The 20,801-nt window shown below is 43.2% G+C and overlaps 1 protein-coding gene across 4 annotated transcripts; it reads left to right on the top strand.

Annotated features, from left to right (window-relative positions):
- Window positions 1-3,017: 3,017 nt before the first annotated feature.
- TMEM246 (transmembrane protein 246) lies at window positions 3,018-18,158 on the top strand. 4 transcript variants are annotated; one of them, XM_026866568.1, is made up of 3 exons: window positions 3,018-3,463; window positions 3,573-3,756; window positions 13,191-18,158. In XM_026866568.1, the coding sequence occupies exon 3, from the start codon at window positions 13,319-13,321 to the stop codon at window positions 14,504-14,506; it is 1,188 nt and encodes a 395-aa protein (XP_026722369.1). In that variant the 5' UTR covers window positions 3,018-3,463; window positions 3,573-3,756; window positions 13,191-13,318; the 3' UTR covers window positions 14,507-18,158. The 4 variants fall into 4 exon arrangements, with proteins under 4 accessions (XP_026722369.1, XP_026722368.1, XP_026722370.1 ...); XM_026866567.1 differs by having other exon boundaries at window positions 3,018-3,756; XM_026866569.1 differs by lacking the exons at window positions 3,018-3,463; window positions 3,573-3,756 and adding an exon at window positions 3,798-4,402.
- Window positions 18,159-20,801: the final 2,643 nt, after the last annotated feature.

The raw sequence follows: 20,801 nt of genomic DNA, 5'->3' as shown, positions 1-20,801 counted from the left end.
CCACTGTAACAGCTCTCACAGCATTGTGCAAGGGAAAGGAGCTAATACTTTCTCGTTTGCTTCACTTTTCATAAACATGAGTGTTAGAAGCAGGACAAGCTAGGCATGTGATGTTTAGATGCCTTCACAGTGGGGAAAGCAGCAGAGCAGAAATTCATGGTCTTGGGGGCTGCTGAATTGAGAAGCCCAGTTTCTTATGGAGCTGTGTCATTTGTGCCCTATGCATCGCTATCAAAATAATCCTTAGCTCTTGTCTCATGTTTCTTGCCCCCTCCCAACTCCTTAGCTTTCCTTCTGCACAGTAGTCCTACTGCTTGTTTTCACCAGAAGGCAAGGGTGTGAGGGTGTGCACACTCTAGTTGATTTTGAACTACATGTGCTGATCATCCAGACAACAAATCAAATGTACAGGTTCCTCTTTGGGAATGTTGAAGACTTTTGCTCAGTGGGATGGAGATGTGGGCCTCTGAGGTATGAGAGACTGCATGAAGTATATAGCAGCAAACATATTTAAGCCTTATCTCCTTCAGCCAGTTGCAATGAAATTTGACAAATCTGTCCCTAATATATTTTGGACACATTTGTCAAATTTCATTGCAACTGGCTGAAGGAGATAAGGCTTAAATATGTTTGCTGCTATATACTTCATGCAGTCTCTCATACAGCAGAGGCCCACATCTCCATCCCACTGAGCAAAAGTCTTCAACATTCCCAGAAGAGGAACCTGTACATTTGATTTGTTGTCTGGATGATCAGCACATGTAGTTCAAAATCAACTAGAGTGTGCACACCCTCACACCCTTGCCTTCTGGTGAAAACAAGCAGTAGGACTACTGTGCAGAAGGAAAGCTAAGGAGTTGGGAGGGGGCAAGAAACATGAGACAAGAGCTAAGGATTATTTTGATAGCGATGCATAGGGCACAAATGACACAGCTCCATAAGAAACTGGGCTTCTCAATTCAGCAGCCCCCAAGACCATGAATTTCTGCTCTGCTGCTTTCCCCACTGTGAAGGCATCTAAACATCACATGCCTAGCTTGTCCTGCTTCTAACACTCATGTTTATGAAAAGTGAAGCAAACGAGAAAGTATTAGCTCCTTTCCCTTGCACAATGCTGTGAGAGCTGTTACAGTGGATGGCAGAGCAGAAGGCTGTTTTGGCAACAGAAAACACTCGGATCTGAATGGCTGTGCTGAACCTCCCCTACTTGGATATAATTTTCACCACAGGATTTTTCTGTGATTATAATTTGAAAGTATTGTCCTGTTACTGTACAGGCTGAATAATTTCAGAAGTACCGATTGCCATGGAGCATTTCAGGTTGCAGTTAGGTTACTCAATGAGTGGTTGCATCCCCAAATGTTCATTGCGGCTTTCCAGACCCCTCCCTGCTGTGTTGACATAGTAATTTGGTGTGAGGAACTGAAGAGATGAAGCGATCTGGTTAAGAAATAATCCATCATAAGAAAAGGTTTATTTTTCAGCCAGATCAATCTCCTTAATGCTAGGGTGCATCAGGAGACAGCACTGTGATAAGGAGTCAGGGATGGCAGTCTGTTGTTTGAACAGTGCCACTGCCCCAGTATCACTTGTGACTTTTCTCCCTCAGTCTTTTGGGTCTAACAGAAACTGTGTTAAAGAAACAAGAGTTTAAGGATAGAAGTCAGTGTTCCCTGAAAAGCAGGCAAGGGAGCAAAGTGGGAGCAGAGAAGACTATACAGGAAGGCTCCTCAAAAAATTGCGATTACCTGAACATTTATTCCCAAAGAAAAGGCCTTCTGGCCCATTCCTTTTAGTTTATTACTGACAAATTGTTCTTCTGGCTGAAACCTCATCTGAAATATAATACTGGGTGCAATGTGACATGTGTTTCTGCTGATGTCACTCAATAGTCACTCTCCCACACACATACTGACACAGAAGCGAAAAAAAAGAAATTGTTGTTTTTCACAAATTCTGCAACTCTAATCCTGGGAATAACATGCTGATGGACCTCTCAGGAATGTATAATCTCTTTCCCACCTCCAGTACTCTCATTTTCTCTTTTGCCTCTGTTCTGTTCCAGGATCTACTGCATTTCCAGTGCTTCAGTATTTGGAGTCATGAGAACATTTAAGTGGAAGGTAGAGTATGAGTCACTGTCACTAAGAAATAGTAGAAAAAGAGGCAGAGGAGGTCAGCAAGGAAGGATTTTGAAAAGCCAATCACCTGAGGAACTGCTTTCTTCTACTGTCTTTCCTTGTTATTTTTGGATATACATCCAGGTAAACCTGTAGACCTTCCAGTGTGCCTCACCTTCTTCTAGAAGAGCAAGTCACTACAGGAACCCAAATGTGATGCTTGATTGTGTTGTTACTATGAGCATTACTGTTCCTCTGGCTTCATCTACATCATCTCCTCAATAAGAAGCTGAGGGATAGCTGTTGCCAGGTATAAGAAGGAGCACAGGCATGCCTGAGTTCCTTTGTTATTAGAAGGAATAATATCGATACATTAAAATTTAAAACCAAAAACATGCAGCATGCTAGAAGCTTCTGATCACAGGACTGGGCCGTAGCAAAATTCTAGCTGCGCTTAACAGAACATAGTGTTTTACTGAAACAGTGTGAGGGATTTTTTTTTTTTTTTTGTCCTTAGCTTTTAACAGATCTTTCCTAAGGAGAGCTCAGTGCCTCACATTTATTTTTTTTTTCTGGAGCTGCAGGCACAAAACTAAGGAGTTCTTACAATGAAAGACTTTTTCTGAGGCATATTTCAGATAACTGTAGCTAATCAACTCTGGTCACGTGTAGAAAAACAGGGATATGGAACCAAGAGAAAAGGGGGAGGGGAAATGAACAGGTGAGAGGCACTTTTGAGACAGTTTTGGATCCTGAACAGCCCGATACGAATTTTGGTGTAGCTGATGAGCCTCCCCACTTCAGTGAATACAGATTAGTACAGTGAAAGCTTAGCACTTCTCCGTATCATGGTTGACATGCCCATAAACCAATCTGCTGGTAACTCTGGAGCGCTGATTTTCCACTTGAGCATGCGGGGAGTGATCTTTCTCTCCACGAAGTAAGGCACCGTGATCTGGACGGCTGGCAAAGGGCTCGGCGTGGGGCGCCGAGCTCGGGTCCAGAAAATAAAGCAGCTCCCGGCTAGGGAGCGGTGGGAGCCGTGCAGGAGGCGCACGGCGGGGCAGTGCCGCAGGGGCGTGGCCACTGGAGCCGCCGAGCAGACCCGACACATGCCTGCAGCGTTGAAATCCTGTCTGGGGAGGGGCTGCGGGCAGCTTCGTGCCGCCGTAGCGGAGCGCAGGGCTCCGCTGCGCCTGGAGGAGCATTCGGGGACCACAAAGCAGGACCGAGGGACTCCGGCTGCGCTGCGGTCTCTGCCTTGGGAGTCCTTCTGGGGCTCGGGCAGGTCGCCTTTTGCTTCTTAACCTGCTCTTCCAGACCTTCCCCCTCTCCGGTTTTCGGTTTCTCACTCTTGTCAGCTCCCCTTCCCCTCCTTCCGAGCATCTCTGTGCTGGCGTGGTCACATGTTTAGGCTTTGGTGCCTTTAATCCCACCCTCGCCGCTCGAGAGGGAGGAGAAAAATTTGCGGGAGAGAAGTGAGCAACAAGCAAAGTGGCAAGATCAGTCAGAAGAGCGGAGCTGCATGGACCCCCCGCCGGCGGCAGCGAGGAGGAGGGGAGCGGAGGTGCGGGGCCCGCGGGGAGCCCGGCTCTCCCGCCGGCCGCGGGACGTTCCTGATGCCGAGCAGCAAAGGGTAAATCTCCCCGCGTGGCTCGGGCTGTCGCCGGGGGCTGGCTGTCGCTTCTGCCGCGGGAGAGGGGGCCGTCCTCACCCGGCGTGGCTTCGGGGACTGCCCGGGCAGGCCCTCCGCCGGCGGAGGGGGGTCGGTCCGCCCTGCCGGCTGCACCGAGCTCTGGGGGAGGCTGGCGAGAAGTTCCTGACTGGTGGGCAGTGGGGAAGGGCACCGGCTTTCTGGGCACCAGCTGGGCTTGGCTGCGGTAGCTGAGGCACCCGAGCGAGGGGGGAGGTGACAGCCTCCAGGGAACGGGTGTTTTGTGCTCGCCCTGAGGATGTGCCTGTACATGGTGACGAGCAGAAGAGACGGTGACCAGAGCCTGGCTGGGCCTAGAGAAACGGCCCTTCCGTTAAGGAAGGTGAATGAAACTCGTAAGGCAACGATAAGGAACGCCATCCGGCTTCCACTCTCTGCTTGGAGCCACCCAAGAGTCCTCGGCCGAGGTGAAAGCATGGGCAGAATTTTTCTGGTGAAAAGTCCGGGCAAGGGGATTGAGGACTGGTTACACTGAAATACCATCTGTGTCTGCTGTTCTGCAAGGAGAGCAGAGAGTGGAGATCACCTTTTATCTAATACCCTCTCCTCTTTGACCATCATCACGAAGGTAACTGCTGTTAATCCCAGTGCTTTAAGGGTCACCTTGTCCTACCTGGCAGCTCTCCCAAAGGGACAGAGGCACACCTAAGGGCTGAACTCACTGACACTGAAAATAGTAGTCTGTGGAGAGAATTTCCAGCTGTTGCTGATGGTGCAACAAAACATGAACTCAGATTCACAGCCAGGCTCGTCCTCATACAGTTGCTGAGAAAAATAATTTTATGTACAACCGATGCGCTGCCATAAAGGCACACTGGGTTCAGCAAGCATTTGCAAGCACAAAAGCCAGGAGAAACACTCTCCTGCAGATGTGAAATCTGCTGCTTTCTTGTCTCCACCAAGGGCTATACTAACTGTATAACAGACTGTATTTCAGCTACTGTAGTTATTCCATTTTCTTCCATTGGGGCTCAGACAGATCACCAGTATCCCCCAGAACCAGAGCATCCCATTTACCTTGCCTTTCCATGCAGGATAAATAGTATGTTTCATACCCTGAGGGGCAAGGGGAGGAAGATTGTGTATTCTTCACAATAGAGGAAAAAGTCAATACTACTCTTTAACATTAGTAGAGTGTGTCTCTTAAAAGAGGAATGCTGTTTATCAATATGATTAAATATTTTTTCTTTCAAACAGAGGTTAGAATCAATATTCTGATTGTCGCCTGAATCAGTTTTGCATTTTTATTGTTACATAGACCTACCCCAACTGAAAGCCCTATCATCAAAGGCCTTTGTTCACAAAAATAATATCCTATTTCCTTATTACTGCATTTTATTCCTCATAGTCATAAATGAACAACGGCAAAGCTGCAACATCTTTTGCACTGGCATCCATTACTACATTTCCTTTTCTTTCCCTCTTTCCCCCTGCCCCCCTGTTCATAACCCCCAGCCCTATTGTTGCAAATTATTAAGAGAAGTCACGATTGTAGGGTTAACTAAAGTTTTATTAATGATTAAATTATGATCACATGATAATCAATGACTGAATGATAGTTAAATGATAAATGATTAAGCAATGATTGAATGATAATTAAACAGTGATATAACAATGATTTAACAGTAATTGATAAGCTGTAATGAAATTGTAACTGATCTGATGATTTTAGCAATGATTTAAATGATGGTTAGACTGTGGTCAAACATTCTTCTACTTTCTGTACTTCTAATATTTAAGGTATAGCTGGATATATAGATGTTGCTAGCATACAATATACTTTTAGGCCTAACATAAAGTGTGCTTTCCTCATAGATATCAGATGCTGGATAAGAGGTCTCTCAACATAAAGAAGTAACCTTGAGAGGTGTCCCTGCTCAAGGGGAGATGACTGCCATGCAGCCTGTGGCCATACAGGAGAGCTCAGTGGGGTCGAGGCTACAGATATCTATAGCACAGAAGTGATTGACTCATAGTCATATCCCCCTTGGGTGTATGTGCAGGAGTACAGCTGTAGCAGTTGTAGTTTTGTCTAGTCCGGGCTCAGGCTGGTACTGTTAACCTTCTGATACAACGTGGTCTAGGCTCATTAGCTCCTGAGAAGATATGGCCTAGCACAGTTCTCACCACAGCAGGGCTGGTTTGTCAGTGATGCTTGAACCAGAGTGTTGCTCACTTGGTCAGAGTGGGTGTCCCTGTCACACCTACCAAATAACACAAATCGGGGAGCTTATTTAATCTGCACATTGCTCTTTTTCCTAGCAAGACCCAAGGACACAATTGCATATAGAAATTGAGTAGGAGAGACACTGCAGAAGGAGATTTTCCACAACAGCTGCCCTAGGATACCTCATTCCCGCTGCTTTGGAATAGCTCCTTCTGGACAGACTTCTCCAAGACCAAGAATTGTTCTTTCTCATCTGTTCAGATTGCTTTAATTTGCAAAGAGTTGCTATTACTTCAGCATACCACATTTAGTAGATTTTTTTCAGTAGCTATTCTAGATAGTTTATCTGTGTGGATTATCAGTATCTTTAAACTACAAAATGCTAGTTGTTCATGACAGCGAAACCAGGATGATATGTTATATATGTGGGAAATACAGATTCTTTTCTAACTTTTATATTCTTAAGATGAAGATCCACTAAGGTGGAAACTGCCTCTTGCTATATTTGTGCAAAGTATCTTTCATTCAGGAGCCCTGGTCTTACTTTAGCAAAAAACTGTGACACAAGGAGTTAAAATACAAATTATCTATTGCATCTCTGATGAGTCAGTGCACATTTAGCTCTTGAGATTTCAAGAGTAGACAACAAAAGGTAATAGCCGGTGCCATTATTAGCAGCAGCTTTGTCTGATGTAATTTTTCTTTTTTTTAACAGGGATGTAAATTTTATGCTAAAGCACAAGCAGGCTCAAACCAAAAGCCACATTTAAGATTTTGGAGGGCTCCTGGCAGATTTCTGTGAAAATATGCAGCAGTTTTTATACAGATTATTATCAATTTCTCTAACAACATAACATTTTTTCTTACATCTGGCACAAAAGAAAATGGAGACATTATTAATTTTAAAGCCATGTAAACCTTTGGTGCTAGAAGACAGCTCCTTACAAAACTCCTTAAGTCTGTGTTAAGCTATTATCTTGCAGAACTCTCTTTCAAGGCTGCCTTCCACTCCCGCTTGACCTGAATGCTGACTTTGCTGCTTGATAGCAACAGGGAAGAATATTGCTTTCCTGTGACACTGCATAGCAGGGAGGCATCCAGGTGAAAGTCAGCAGGTGTTGATAATGGACTCACTTCATATTTATGTGGCAAAGGAAAATTAATATACATGAGAAGCAAGACAGAAGTTGGGGAAATGTCTGTAATACATATTCATCTCATAGCCTGTTTCACTGGTGGCATAGTTTTACCTTCTTAGCTGAAGGGAGTGGAGAAATTATCTTCCAGCTGCCACAACAACACACCTTGCCTCTTAGTTCAGTAGTTTTCAAACTGTCCTCCCTGAATTTCTGAACAACCTGTAAAAGTTAACTACAGTTAACAAGAAGAGCAGGTCAGCCTATCTGTAAATTTAAATTCAAGATGCAATTCTGAAGTTCCTGGAGTTTCCTAACTGGACAGGGTTACTCCCTGTGTATCTGTGCATTTTCACTTTTCTAATAGTGCTTAAATTCCATTTCCTTGGACAGAAAAGGTTTGTATGTTCATTGAGAGGCTCTGAAGAATGGCAGATCAAAATAGATGGCTGTGCCATTGATGTCTACCTCTTATACCACGTAAGTCCTTCAAAGGGCCAAGTCCAAACCTTCTCCACCTCCCTAGCCACTTCTCTTATGCTTCAAGCTATCATTAACCTGTTAGACTGTAGTAGTGTTATACCTTTAGTACATAAACCATAAGAAACAAAAAGCAAAGTTCTAAGAGAATTGAGACATCAAGTGCATCGCCAGCAGTCCTGGTCTTTGCCATAGCAGGAAGCACTTCAGGTGAAAGTTAAATGCAAAGGCCTGACTTACTTGACATTCATTGTCTAGAAACAACATAATGACAACTGCTTTAAGCAGTGCTTGGAGTAGAAGAGGTGATATATTGGTACTTGACAATAAAAGTAAAATGCAATTAAAGAACAATTGCTACGCTCTTACCACTAAGTTTCTGCTGAATGTTTTTAGAAGCACATCTCTTGTCAGGATGGTTTGTGTTTTCTAGGGAGCTCAACTCTCAGCTTGGCATCCAAGTGTAATGGTCAGGTCTGTGAATACTTGGCTTCTGCTGGACACTGCTGTTTTCAAGGCAAGCCTGAACACAGTGCAGAAATAGTTATCTGGCACCTGACCTACTAAAAGCTGTCAGAAAACAAGAGGAATTGCAGATGAGAAAATCTGGCCATCTGCTCCAGTAATAGGGATAATCTCATAGTGGGGACCTCAGGTTTCGGAAGCTGAGGGTATCTGTACACAACAGTCAGCTGTCAGCATGCAGATATGAAACAGAAGGAGATCTGTATGCCTTCTCATGACTTTATGAAGTTTGCATCAGTTGCCTCAAATTCAAGGAGGGCTGTTTGCTGGTGCACTAACAATATCACAGCCAAGATGAAGATGTTGTCTCTGCCAGGCAGGGTTAATCAGTAGAGGAGCTTGGTCCTGAGATTGCAGCTTGTCCACACAATGTTAGGTTGGGGTGTAGAAGTGTTTTTTGCACAAAGGTTTCAATTTGGGATGCCACTATAGGATGAACACATACGTCAAAACTACAACTTGTGTGAACACCATTACTACTATCAATTATGACTGAGGTGGGGGTTGTAACAGCTGGCCTTTCCATGACGTTTTCTGAGAGCCTACCTTTGTTTCCCACAGAGATGGCTTCTGACCACGTGACTTCATCCAGCTGTTTTTATTTTAGAAAAGGAATGGCTTTTCCCACTGACACTAAAAAGAAGTGTAGCTAGGCAAAAGGGAATCATTTAATATTGTAGTCATAAAGGTATACCTTGTCTCACAAAGCAGGCAGTAGAAAACAGATTCCTTACATTAGGTATCCAGGAGCTTCCTAAACTTTCACAGCTTTGAAGCACATAAGAAGCTTTGTTCCAGGAATGCCTGCCTGCAGGAATACTGCTGTGGAGTTTGGAGCAGACAGAAAATCAGCTTTGTATTTTAAAGCAGTAGAACAGCAGACAGTATTCTGCACCCCAAGAGAAACGTTACTAATTTTTCTATTCTTCCTCACTGTGTGCAGAAGTGACTTTTTCCTGAACTCTATAATTCAGCCAAGTAATTAGGGGACTAATGAAGATGGGAATGTAGATTTGGAACCAGGTGAACCAGATGTTTCTAGAAGGAATCTTCATCATGAGAACCTAGCTAAAGAAACAAGCTGAATATAGAGCTTTTTATTGACACAGCTTCTAAATGTGTTTAAGCAAGGGCTCAGTTCTATGAAGAAGATACATAAAAGTGACTGGATTCCACAGCAAGTATTTACATGGTTGCGAAGTAGTTACTATTCAGGATTCATACATTTTTTTAAACGTACTATAAAATCCAACTCTGATGCTTGCTTTTCAAACATTTTTTGTGTCAAAAATGCCACTTGAATACTTAAAGAAGAACAAAGACTCTTCCCCCCCCAAAAAAAAAAAAAAAAAAAAAAACAACGGCTTCTAAAATCAGAATAGCTTCTGTAAAGTCAGAACCACCCTAATGACTAGAAAAAAACCTGACTAGAAAGTCTGGATTCAAGTCCTGCAGATCAGACTTCATCTCTGTAGATGCAAGAAATTTCTATCTAGATTTGGAACTCTTGGGTTCCAAGTGTTGCGGCCAAAGACCGGGAAGGAGGTTAGTGTCTCCTCTCTTTGAGATCCTTCAGCCTGGTTTTGGCATGAATTATTTCACCCACTTGAATATGCTCCTGACCATTCTTAGCCTGTGTGTTTATTCCATTTACCTAGTGAAAACAGCCTTTTCCTCTGCAGATAAACTGATAAAGAGCGTGGCAGTCAATGTGAGTGCTAACAGCAGAGGAGGATTTGGAGAGAAGCAGAAGTTCCTGTTTGATGGTTTTCCTTGATGTGTTCTGAGTTGCAAAACGAGAATAAGAGCTCACAGATCTAAAGTTGTGTTACAGATGAGGTGAAGCCAGAGTAAGTCAGCAACGCTTGTGCATACAGGACCGTGACCTCCATGGCTGGCTGCCAGTCCCGTGTGCTTTTTCAGTTACTTACTTCCTTGTGTGAAGCGAGGAGATTCCTCCCGAGAGGGTGGTGCTTACGTGCCGTGTGCCAGGACCCGGTGTGACACCAGTAGGTGGAGTCCCAGCACAACTTTTCCAGCAGGCTGGGCCGGTGGAGGCTAATCGGCTGGCTGCAGACTCAGTCCACCCTCAGGGACCTGGGAGGTACCTTCTCGTGGTGCAGGTGAGCCTGACCCTTGAACAACACAGGCTGCAGAAGAGCAAGACCTCAGGCAAGCTTCCCTTTGATTCATCTCGTGAGGCCGCAGCTCCCAGATCTCAACTGTTCTGCTGCTGCAGGGAAGACATTCTCCTATTTCTCCCTTTCCAGTAGAAGATAGTGTGAAGGAGGAGGATGCCTTTTGCTTCGGTAGGGACTATTAATGCCTCAGTGTATATATCCCAAGAGCTACGGAACTCAATGCAGGTTTATAGTTTTTGTAGCTCAGATCTCCATCATAACAAAGACAGATGGAAAGTAAGTTTCTTTAGTCTCTCAGAACTAAAGTACCTTTTAGCTTTTCTTCATCTCCTTTTCCCACTGCAGTCTTTCAGGTTTGGAGGCTGGCTCAGCGACAGTGCCAGCAATGCTGCTCGCATCAAGAGAAAGGCTCAGAAGTAAGCCAGCATGAGTTGTAGAATATGATTCTGCATTTGTATGTTCCCTTAACATTTGTGACTGGGTAGCAGAAAATAAGAAGAGGAAAGCCCTGGATTTTGAATAGATAAATGCATTTAAACACCAGGTCTTTGTATCTGATGGATTTCAGGTCTTCATGTCCTGAATCATCATGGCTTGGATCTAGCCACTGGCTGAAATGCAGCCATCACCTTTAAGGCCTTTACAAGGTCCACTGATGTAATAGAATACAGTGTCTGTGAAACAGGACTGTGTAATCAGAAAGAAAAAAAAAAAAAAAGATCTATATGGGAAGACACTGCAGATTTTCATGCATCATTGTGTAAATTTGTTATCTCTGTATAATTACACTAAATCTTTGAAAGCCTGTGTTTTTGTGAATCATAAGATAGCACAACACTGATGCCACAGTCTGTCCAAGGATGGTTTGAGATCTCGCAGCATGAAGTGCCTGGTCTCTAACAAATATTTGGAATAAGTCTTCTATATTTTCCATTAATCTTAGTGAAAGGGCTTTTACATAAGATTGTCAGATTCCTCTATGGCAATAGAAAGCAGTACTCTTACTGGTAAATTCAGCAAATGTGTGACTACAGTAATGAAAGCAGTTTTGAAGTTGACACTGAATTAGACCCTTTTCAGTGTCCTCTGAGTCATTTCTTCTACATGGTCCATTCTTCTGAGACAGAAGAAAAGCCACAGCCCTGATTTCTTTCCATGCAACCAGTTAGGCTGCTTCAGACAATAATGCAGAGGAGGAAAAAGGGTAACATTTTGGTCTGGGAGCACCAGTGCACAGTCAGCTGATGTGGGCATGAGTAACTCCATAACAAGAGGGATGAAATGTAAAAGTGAGAGTCAAACAGATTAAAAAGGAAATTACTGGCACAAGAGAATTTATCTTAACAGCCAGTTGCCCTGATTTTGTGTAAGCTTCTGACAGCCAAGCTGTTAGGTGTTAGTGACAGCCCAGAGAAGCAGAACAGAAGCCAAACATGGCAAAATATAATTTTTGTGAAGGTGGATATTTGCTTAAAGTGTGTATTTAAAAAAAATCAGTTTTAAATTAAAGGCATTTAATTTTAAATTGTAAACTTGCAAATAACAAATATGAATCAATGGCTCAATTGCAACTTGTTAATCTTGCTGTGATTGTGTATTTCACAGGGTCTAGGGAGGAGAAGACAGCTGAGAGACACACACATATTACACTTAGTGTACACATGCTCTTAGTGAAGTAAATTGGTATCTTTGTTAATCTTGCTTCACACTCTGAGGAGTAAAGTCAAAAAGCATGCATTTGGAAGTTTGTGAGGAACAGAAGGGAAACGTGTCATTCTACAGAGGTAAAAGTTTGTCTCTCAAATATGTGCTAGGCTAAGATACAAGAGATCTGGCTTTGGTTCTTGGCTGTGACCCAGGTCTTACAGTTAGAGTAGCTTTAACAGAATCCATTATACAGTCACTTACTAGCTCAAACGTAATCCATTGTATGGCATTAACAGCAAGACTTGATAAAACCTTAGGCCACAAGCAGTGACCTTATGCAGAACTTACATGTAGTTTCATGACTGGTGCATCCTGTAAAAAATGCATCCATCAGCAGTAGCTGCATCCTGTGAAAAATAAGGTTGTGACATCTGTCAGCAGAGGCTGCATCCTTGAGATAAGGAATGGCCCATGTGAAGGCAGAAAAAGGACCCATTGAGGAACAAGAAGACCCCAGACCCAAATATTATTATTGCACTGAACCATCGCATGAGGGAAGGGGAACTTAGATTGTAAGAGTTTAATTGCCCAGGAATTTCTTTGTTCAGGACCCCTCTCCAGAGGCATCCAACTTGAGCTATACCAATCAGTAAATTCACCTGATGTATGTCATGTCAGAGTCTCTGCTTCGGGACACCTAGGCTTGAGCCTGAGGGAGGAGGAAGTGCCCAAGGGAGATTGTGTGTGCAAGTGAGGAGTTAAGAAGGGGCACCCATCAGCTCACTGGCATCACCCACTGTGAAGGGGCTTTGGTCTTAGCTGTGAAAGTCTTGGGTGGTGTGTGTGCAACTCCTCGAATAGTGTGTGAATGCTCGGGCAGTGGCTTTTCTCTTAACACCAGTGGTATCCAAGCTTTCTGCCTTCAAAAGAAAGGGATTTTCACACATCGTGCATCCATGCTCCCCATTTGTTAGCATTTGAAGCATAGTAAGAAACACAACAAAGTCCTATCTAGCTAAATCAGATCAGAGCTCCTACATGCTGAAAAGGCCTTGGGGCACTTTGCTGGAAACTAAGTTTGGCCCATCTTTCCTCAACATCCCACACCAATTCTGTTATGCCCCCACCACAAGGGACTCCTCAGGGGCCTTCTATTTTGGCTTACTCAGTGACTAGCTCTCAGCTTTCTGTTTATTCAATCACTGTCTTCCCACTCTGACAGTTCCCATTTCATTAACTGTCTTTTCTCTTCCTCTCTAGGCTTAGACAAATAGTGCAGGTTTGGCAGCCGCTGCCCCAGTGATACCTTGTAATGCAGGGAGGATGCATCAGATGTGAAGGAACGAAGGCATGAACAGAGCAGGGGTGCTTTCCTTCTGCAGCCAGCCATGTTACACCAAACCTGGCCTCTCTTTGGGAGGTGGTGCCGTTGGTCCAGTCCTTTTATCCATCTGTTCACACTGACTGTGGTGACATTTGGTGTGCTCGCACCTTTGATTTGCCACCGGCTTCTCCACTCTTACTTCTATTTGCGGCACTGGCACCTGAACCCCATGAGCCAGGAGTTTCTGGAGCAGAACCAGCAGGAGGGCCAGGCTGCCCTGCATTACTTTGAGAAGCTGCAGATACCAAATGCCTCTGAGGCCTCTGGCAGTGATGCCTTCCAGCCCTTGCTGCTGGTCACCATTATCACTGTGCAGAGGCGGAATGATTTCCACTATGTCTTGCAAGTGGCCTCCCACTTCCACCGCCTCCTCCAGAAATGTGGTGCACATTGCCAGAGCCACCGCATACTCATTTGTAATGTGGAGTCAGACCCCAGTAGTCATCAGGATGTCAGGCTGCTGAGCAGCTTCTTTCCTATGGTCAGTCGTGACAAAACTGGAGAGAACCCTGACCCCAGCATGAACCAGTTCGAGAAGGAGAAGCAGGACTATGTCTTCTGCCTTGAACAATCGCTGTTGGCGTACAACCCAGAATACATCCTCATAGTGGAAGACGATGCTGTACCAGAGGAGGAGATATTCACTGTCTTACAGCACCTCTTGTTGGCCCGGTTCTCCAAACCATACCTCAGAGACGCGCTCTACTTCAAGCTGTACCACCCCGAGAGGCTTCAGCGCTACTTCAACCCTGAACCCATGAGAATCCTTGAGTGGCTAGGTCTGGGCATGTTTCTGGGGCCTGTGTTGAACTGCGTGTACTCCTGGGCAACTGGGCGCCCCAGCCTCAGTTGGCCCATGGTCTTGTTCTTTGCTGTGTACAGTATGGCTTTGTCAGAGCTGGTGGGACGGCATTACATGCTGGAGCTGCGCCGGCTGGCCCCCACACTCTATAATATTGTGCCAGTCACCGAGTGCTGCACGCCTGCCATGCTCTTCTCTGCTCCATCTGCCCACCGTGCCTTAGGTTACCTGAAGGGGCTGCACTGCCGCCAGGGTTTTGCTAAGGATATTGCCCTCTACTCCCTGCTGCGTACTAAGGGGGAGAATGCCTACGTGGTGGAACCCAACCTGGTTCGGCATGTGGGAATGTATTCCAGCCTTCGGCTAAATGACAACCCAAAACTGCTGTGAGCTGTTCATGCCTTTCCAGACACAAAGCACAGATAAGTTGGGTAGAACTCAGATGATGTGCTACACTCACTGGGCATCCCGTGCCTCCAAGGTGGGCAAAGAATAAGTCTCCTTTAAAAAAAAAAAAAAGTTTCTTAAAAATAAACTTATGTATGTGCAGCCCCTATTTAATATATATACTTGGGAACTGATGACCATGAACCGTGTGGAAGGGGAGTGGGGATGGAGTGGGGATTCCAGCTGAGGGTGTGGATTGTCTGCTCTCCTTAATCATTCTTAGGGAAAAGCTCTCACACCAGTATAAACAGCTATACTGCCTACTCTCCTTTACATTCTCACCTTAGGGCAACAGAAAGTTGGATAAAGTGAATGTTTCAGATTTTAGCTTGTGAGGAGGAAAAGCCCTTATTCTCCCACCCTTACTAAGGTCTGATCTCTGACCTCTGTTTCAAAGCTGTGGTTTAGGGCACACCTTTCAAAAGCAGGAGTGGTTTAAGTGAACTTTCCCACAAATTTCACCTATTGTTCAAGTTTTATAAAGCCTCTTATTTGTAAGTCTCTCCCCCTGCAGATCCTGTCTGCACCTCCACCCTTCCCCACTCTTTTTCTTGCAACAGAGGCTCTTAAAAAGAAAGCCTCTGTTGCTTCATTAATGGTCAACTTTTAAGGTGGGAGTAGGAAAAGAGCAACAGCCACTGATGTTACACAGCCAGGTCACAAATGGATGTTTTCACTGATACATTACAGACATCATAAACAACAGGATAACTACTGTTGGTTGGTATCATCACTAGTTGTAGTGAATCCAGGTCATTAAAAGGCCTTATCAGTTGCTGATTGGGCTTAGACATTCAACATTAATTTACCTTGACTTCCTATCAGCACAGAGGCAAAGGAAAGATTAGATCAGGTGCTGCTGTTGTGCAGGATCCTTGTTTCATTTTGGAGCTGTAGTTGACAGCTCAGCCTGAGTGGTTCATTCTCTGGTCGGCAGCAAGCTAAATACCCATAGGAAACAAAGCTAGGTGTTCATAAAAACAAGCAATAGCACAACACATCAAGGGCCCACGCTGATACTGATCTGTTAACTTAATGTGCTCTGGTTGTTAGGCATTTGGGTTAAGTACTCTGTACCACAGCTGTGGGCACAGTTAGATATAAAACCATGCAGATGACAGATCTCTTTCAGAATTATAACTGACATCAAAAAGTTAAGGTCTAATGGAAAGCCAACATTGACTTAAGTGGGCCTTAAATCAAATTCACTTACATCTGGAGTTTGGTTGAACTATTTTTGAAATTATATTCCTAGCTTTGGAATGAACCAAGTACAATATTTTTGTTGTGTTTTGTTAGTGAGGTTGTTTGGTTTTTTGGTTTTGGTGCAGGAAGAGCTTTGAATTTTCTTTCCCCCACTCTCTCCCAGGTGATTTACGCCTTAAGCTCTTTAACAAGTCTGGTTGTACATGTGAGAGACATAAACCACCTGAGAGATGACACCAAGAAAGTTGCAAACCTACAGCTGTCAGCATGTGAAGGGTGTCTATTACACAACACCAAAGCATAATGCAAGTTAGCGGGGAAATGGCTTCATAGCACAGAGCAGCACTTTGGTCTCTTAGCAATCAGCTGGCGTACTTCTCTAACACCTTTGGAAATGAGATGTAACTAAAAACTGCTTGTGGATTCCATGCCATTTCAAAGGAAAGGCACCTCTCCTGTCAGAGGATGCAGGAGAAATTGCACAGGCAGAACCACAATTTATTCTCAGCGGCTGAAAATCCCAAAGATACCAGAGTGGTCACCCGGTGGCAGGTGGGCAAACATATTCTCAGGCTTTAATGTAGTATGGTTAAGGTAGCAGGATTTAACATGACTGTATATTTACTCCACTAAGTGCCTGCGTGTGTGAGAAAATGCAACCTGTTAATGCATTTTCAGCTGTGAATGTTTCAGTGCGGTGTGCATTCTCTTCACTCTTTTTTCTATTGTTGTACTATACAAATCCAGAACAGTGCCCTGTTCTTTTCATGAGGATCCATTCATACTCCTTCTTGCAAAGAAAATCTCACAGCAAAGTACAATATATGGGACAGAGAAAGGAAAAAGGAAGAAGAAAAAGAAAGTTCGAAACCAACTAACTATATGCAGTTAATAAATGTTTTGGTGTGGGAAATGATTTACCCATTTGTCTTGAAGTTATTTTCCTTGTTTGCCCAGTAGTACTTTGTCATCCCACAAGTCCAGTGGAGGTCAGTAATTTCGCTGAGCTTCACAGCTGAAAATTAAGAACATAAATTCGAGGCATTCCTTCTAAACTGTAAGACAATTTACAGAGCATAAGAGATGAGACAAGTTGACTGAGACACCAAACAATAGGCAGAGGGCCTACAGCTTGAACCTGCTAGTGCAAGAGTGTCAGATACAAACAAACTCCTTTGTGCAAGGAGCATGTTAATAAATTAGACAGGTCCTTCTGGAATATTTTCCTTAAGTGCCCAATTCACCTTTACAACAGAGGTGCTGCTTTTACTGAGCCTGCTGGGGGATATTTCCAAGTTACTGAGGTACTTGCTCAGTGCCCACCATGCCAATGTGACATCTCAGGCAAGAGTTGCTTCTGCTGTTGCCTCTGAACTTTCATAAGTAGACTGATTTTTGTTTTCCGTGCCACGTGCTTTATTAGAAATAACAAGTCAGAGAAGTGTACTTCATCTTGGAACAGAAAGTGGGAGGATACTGTGATGTCTTAATTCCTGTTGGATTTTGTTCCACAGTTCAGGCTAAAAATGCAGTTTCAAACACACAAGCCTTTTCCCTCTCTTTTCTACCAGGGAAGCAGAGCAGAGTTGATGTATCTCAGACTACATAAATTCAAGGCCTAGCATTAACTCCCTGAAGTGTGGCCTTATTTACATTAAAACAAATTTAGTGACTATTTCTGAAACAAACGGGATGGATTTTCTTGGGTGTTGGTTCATTCCCAATAGTTCAGAGATTATTTTTCAAAGCACCAACTACTGCTTGCACAAAAGGATTCTTTCTTGATCGGCCAGACGCCAGGACTCAAGGCATTATTGTCCAAGACAATTCAGGGGATGTTACTCAATTAAACAAAAAATACCTTTGTTTTCAAGGTGTCCAACCTAAGTATGATTCTGGTCGAAGACAAAGCATAAATTGATAGGTCTCTATTAGACTAGAAGCCCAAGAGGATTTTCTATCTACTATAGGTATCAATGTCTGTGAGATTGCACTGCTTTTGAAGAGAGAAGGAAAAAGCTTTACTTTCAGCTGTGAGGAGCTGTGAATCACCAGACCAGACATTTCAATAGCAATTTGGCTGGATGCAGGGTGAATTACTTTTTTTCTAAAGATACTTACAAGCAAACTTTCTACCAAATAAACAATGTTTCTATTAAAACTCTACTGTCTCTTCTTTCTGTATGCCACAGTTGGTTTTCCTGATGGGAAGATCCACCTCCTTCTTTACCATCTTTGACTAAGAAAGGTACTTCTGTGTTCATGCGTCTGCATGGATGTAATAATTCAATTCCTACAACAACTGACATTGAAGAGGACCTCTGAAGGTCCCAAGTCCAGTTCTCCACTCAGAACAGATCTTACTAGACCAGTCTGCTCAGGTCCTTCTCCAATCAAGTATTGAAGCATTTTAATAAGAAGGACTTGAGATAAAATCAAGCTGCTCTGTGTGCTGGAATTTAACTGTAGTATACTTCTGTATAGAAAGGCTATACTTCACCAAAAAAAAAAAAAAAAAAAAAGGGGGGGAGACAGTTGTAATTGCAAAGGCACTGGCAGTTTCTCTCCCAAAGTTTAAGAGTTTCGTTTTCTGTATTTGCACACCAGCTTTATAGACATCGTATCCAAATTCAGCAGATGGCAGGGGCCAACATATGGTTCTGAATAATCTTCAGTAAAACACACATCTGCCAAAAATGCATATAGAATTAGGTATGCCATGGTCTGTGCTTCTTCACTGCATGTGTCTCTGTTGCTAGAGTAAATTCATTTCCACAATCTGTCCTGACAGCTCATGCTATGAGAGAATCCACTCCATCAGGCCGTTTATTCATGCACCTATGGGCTGTCAGCAGTATCAATGTCCACTCCCAAGTCTTTGTTCTGCACAGCAAGCTATGAATGCCACATTTCCAGCTGTGTAACCACTGGTGATTTTTAAATGCTGATGAAGAAAAAAACAGTGTTATATTTCCTTGCCCTGTTAGTAAGCCTCTGGCCAGCTATGTAGTCAGTGCCTACTTGCTCTTTGAATGTCTGTCATAGTGTCCAATGTTTCTCCAGCAGTGCAGAAACCACCTGTACAATGGTCTTTTCAGCAAACTGGTCCACTTTCAGACATCTGTTGTAGTTTATATTTTGCAATTGTATGCCAGTGTTAACATGCAGCACCTAAGTGTGCTTTCTGGGGGGACTATGTGCTGCTTAGATAAACAGGTAATAAATAGTTAAGTGTCTCCTGTTATAGCTGCCAGTTGTTTGCCTACTTGCTTTTTAAAAACAAAATGTCAACAGAAGGGCACAGAGACCAGTGTCATTACTGCATTTATCTTCATGCCCTATTACAGCTATTTTGCACAGTCCAGAAAAGTTGCCACTAGCATCCTGATTTAAAGTTGTGTCCTTGTTTGCTATCCCCACTACTGAAATTATTACAAAGATGTGAGTTTGACAACAGTAATGTTATGTGCTTGCATGTTTTTCAATTTCAAGTCATGGTGTTTGTTGCAGCCCACCTTTAAGACACAGAGAACAATGAGCAAGCAAGCCCTCACTGTGCAATCCCCTCAGTGCTCTCTGTGGGCCTGAGTCTGTTCTCCCCAACACCCTCCATACTCTCCATACCTTCCCTGATATACGTGTCTGCAGACACCGCTGTGGAGCCAGAAATACAGGTGATTTATTTCAGTGGGGTTAAAGGCGAGGATCTCTGCATGGGGGTGAGGGCTGTAGGTGAATGGGAAAAACAAACCACTTGATAAATAATACCTCTGATTAGATAGGGATGAACAAGCTGGACTTTGTGACAGTTAAGCAAGACTGCAAAGTACAGAAAACAGGAAACATCCAGCACAGTGTGGAGAGGTGAGGAGGAGGCAGACTTCACTCAGCTGAAGTCTGCTCTGATTAGACTTTAACCCCATCACGCAGGCAGCACTCTCTTGGGGCACACCGAGCCAGGTGTTTTTCATGTGGATGCATGTTAGACACTCTTCCAGTGTTTTTTTCCATTATATTTCAAACCCTTTTACAGGCCTGACCACATACAAAAGTGTTAAAATTAATAGTACTTAATTTACTGAAGTGCAGAGGGAAGCTTTAACTTTTTCATTTTTCTTTTGGTGTCCATGTAATCTCTGAAATTGCTCCATCCATTTCTTTCTTTTTCATATTTATTTCTCAGAGGTACTACAGTTTGTCTCTCTTCACAGTTACTTATTATTTTAATTTAAAATGCTATTTAATATGAGTAATTAAAGGCAAAAACTATTGAAATGATACTGCTAGAAACACATAAAAACCCCACAATCATCAGCTTGAAGAAACACAAGGAATTCAGAAATTTTTACCTATTGCTTTTAAACAAGGCTTTCCACTCATTTTAACATGCTTCATCCAACAAGTCTTCACTCAAAACTTCATTGCAGAACTGAGAGATCCTTTGACAGCAAGGTTGACTGTAAGAAAGACAGCAGCTACATTAACTACTATGAAAATCCAGTATTTGTATTGTCAAACTCAAGACAGCAAACCACAAATTAAGTCCTAAATAATAACCAAAGCCACCTGTAAAGACAGTTTTTAGTGATCTTTAATATTTTTAAATGTATAATTCTGTCAACTTTTGTATGGTAATTTCAGATGGAAAAGTCAACATCTACAATCTTCAAGCCAATCAAATACAAAATTCACTTACTCCGTGCTCCATTTGTGAGAGGAAATGCTAGATTGTGTTTGAACATTACCCATCTCTTTTACAGCTGATCACTATTTTCTGTTTCCATGCTTTAAAAGGCAAAACAATGAACATTTAAGCTCTCTTACTAGTTATGCATCATCTGCTGTGATGTTTCAAACATAGATATGGGTGAGCTATAAAGATTTTTATATTACAAGATTATTTATATTAGCTTTCTCATTAACATATAAAAAAGCCATAATCCATGCAGAAAATCTTCAATCACCATACCTAATTAGATATCTATTTAAGCAATCAATACTCATTCATCCAAAACTATCAAAAAATAGTTCG

Source organism: Athene cunicularia, assembly GCF_003259725.1.
Source record: "Athene cunicularia isolate RWA chromosome Z unlocalized genomic scaffold, athCun1 chrZ_part3, whole genome shotgun sequence".
Classification (NCBI taxonomy): domain Eukaryota; kingdom Metazoa; phylum Chordata; class Aves; order Strigiformes; family Strigidae; genus Athene; species Athene cunicularia.
This window is presented reverse-complemented; position numbering and strand designations above follow the sequence as displayed.

Bases quoted from the DNA above. Each gene is read 5' to 3' on its own strand.
- TMEM246 (XM_026866568.1), top strand. From the start codon at position 13,319: ATGTTACACCAAACCTGGCCTCTCTTTGGGAGGTGGTGCCGTTGGTCC.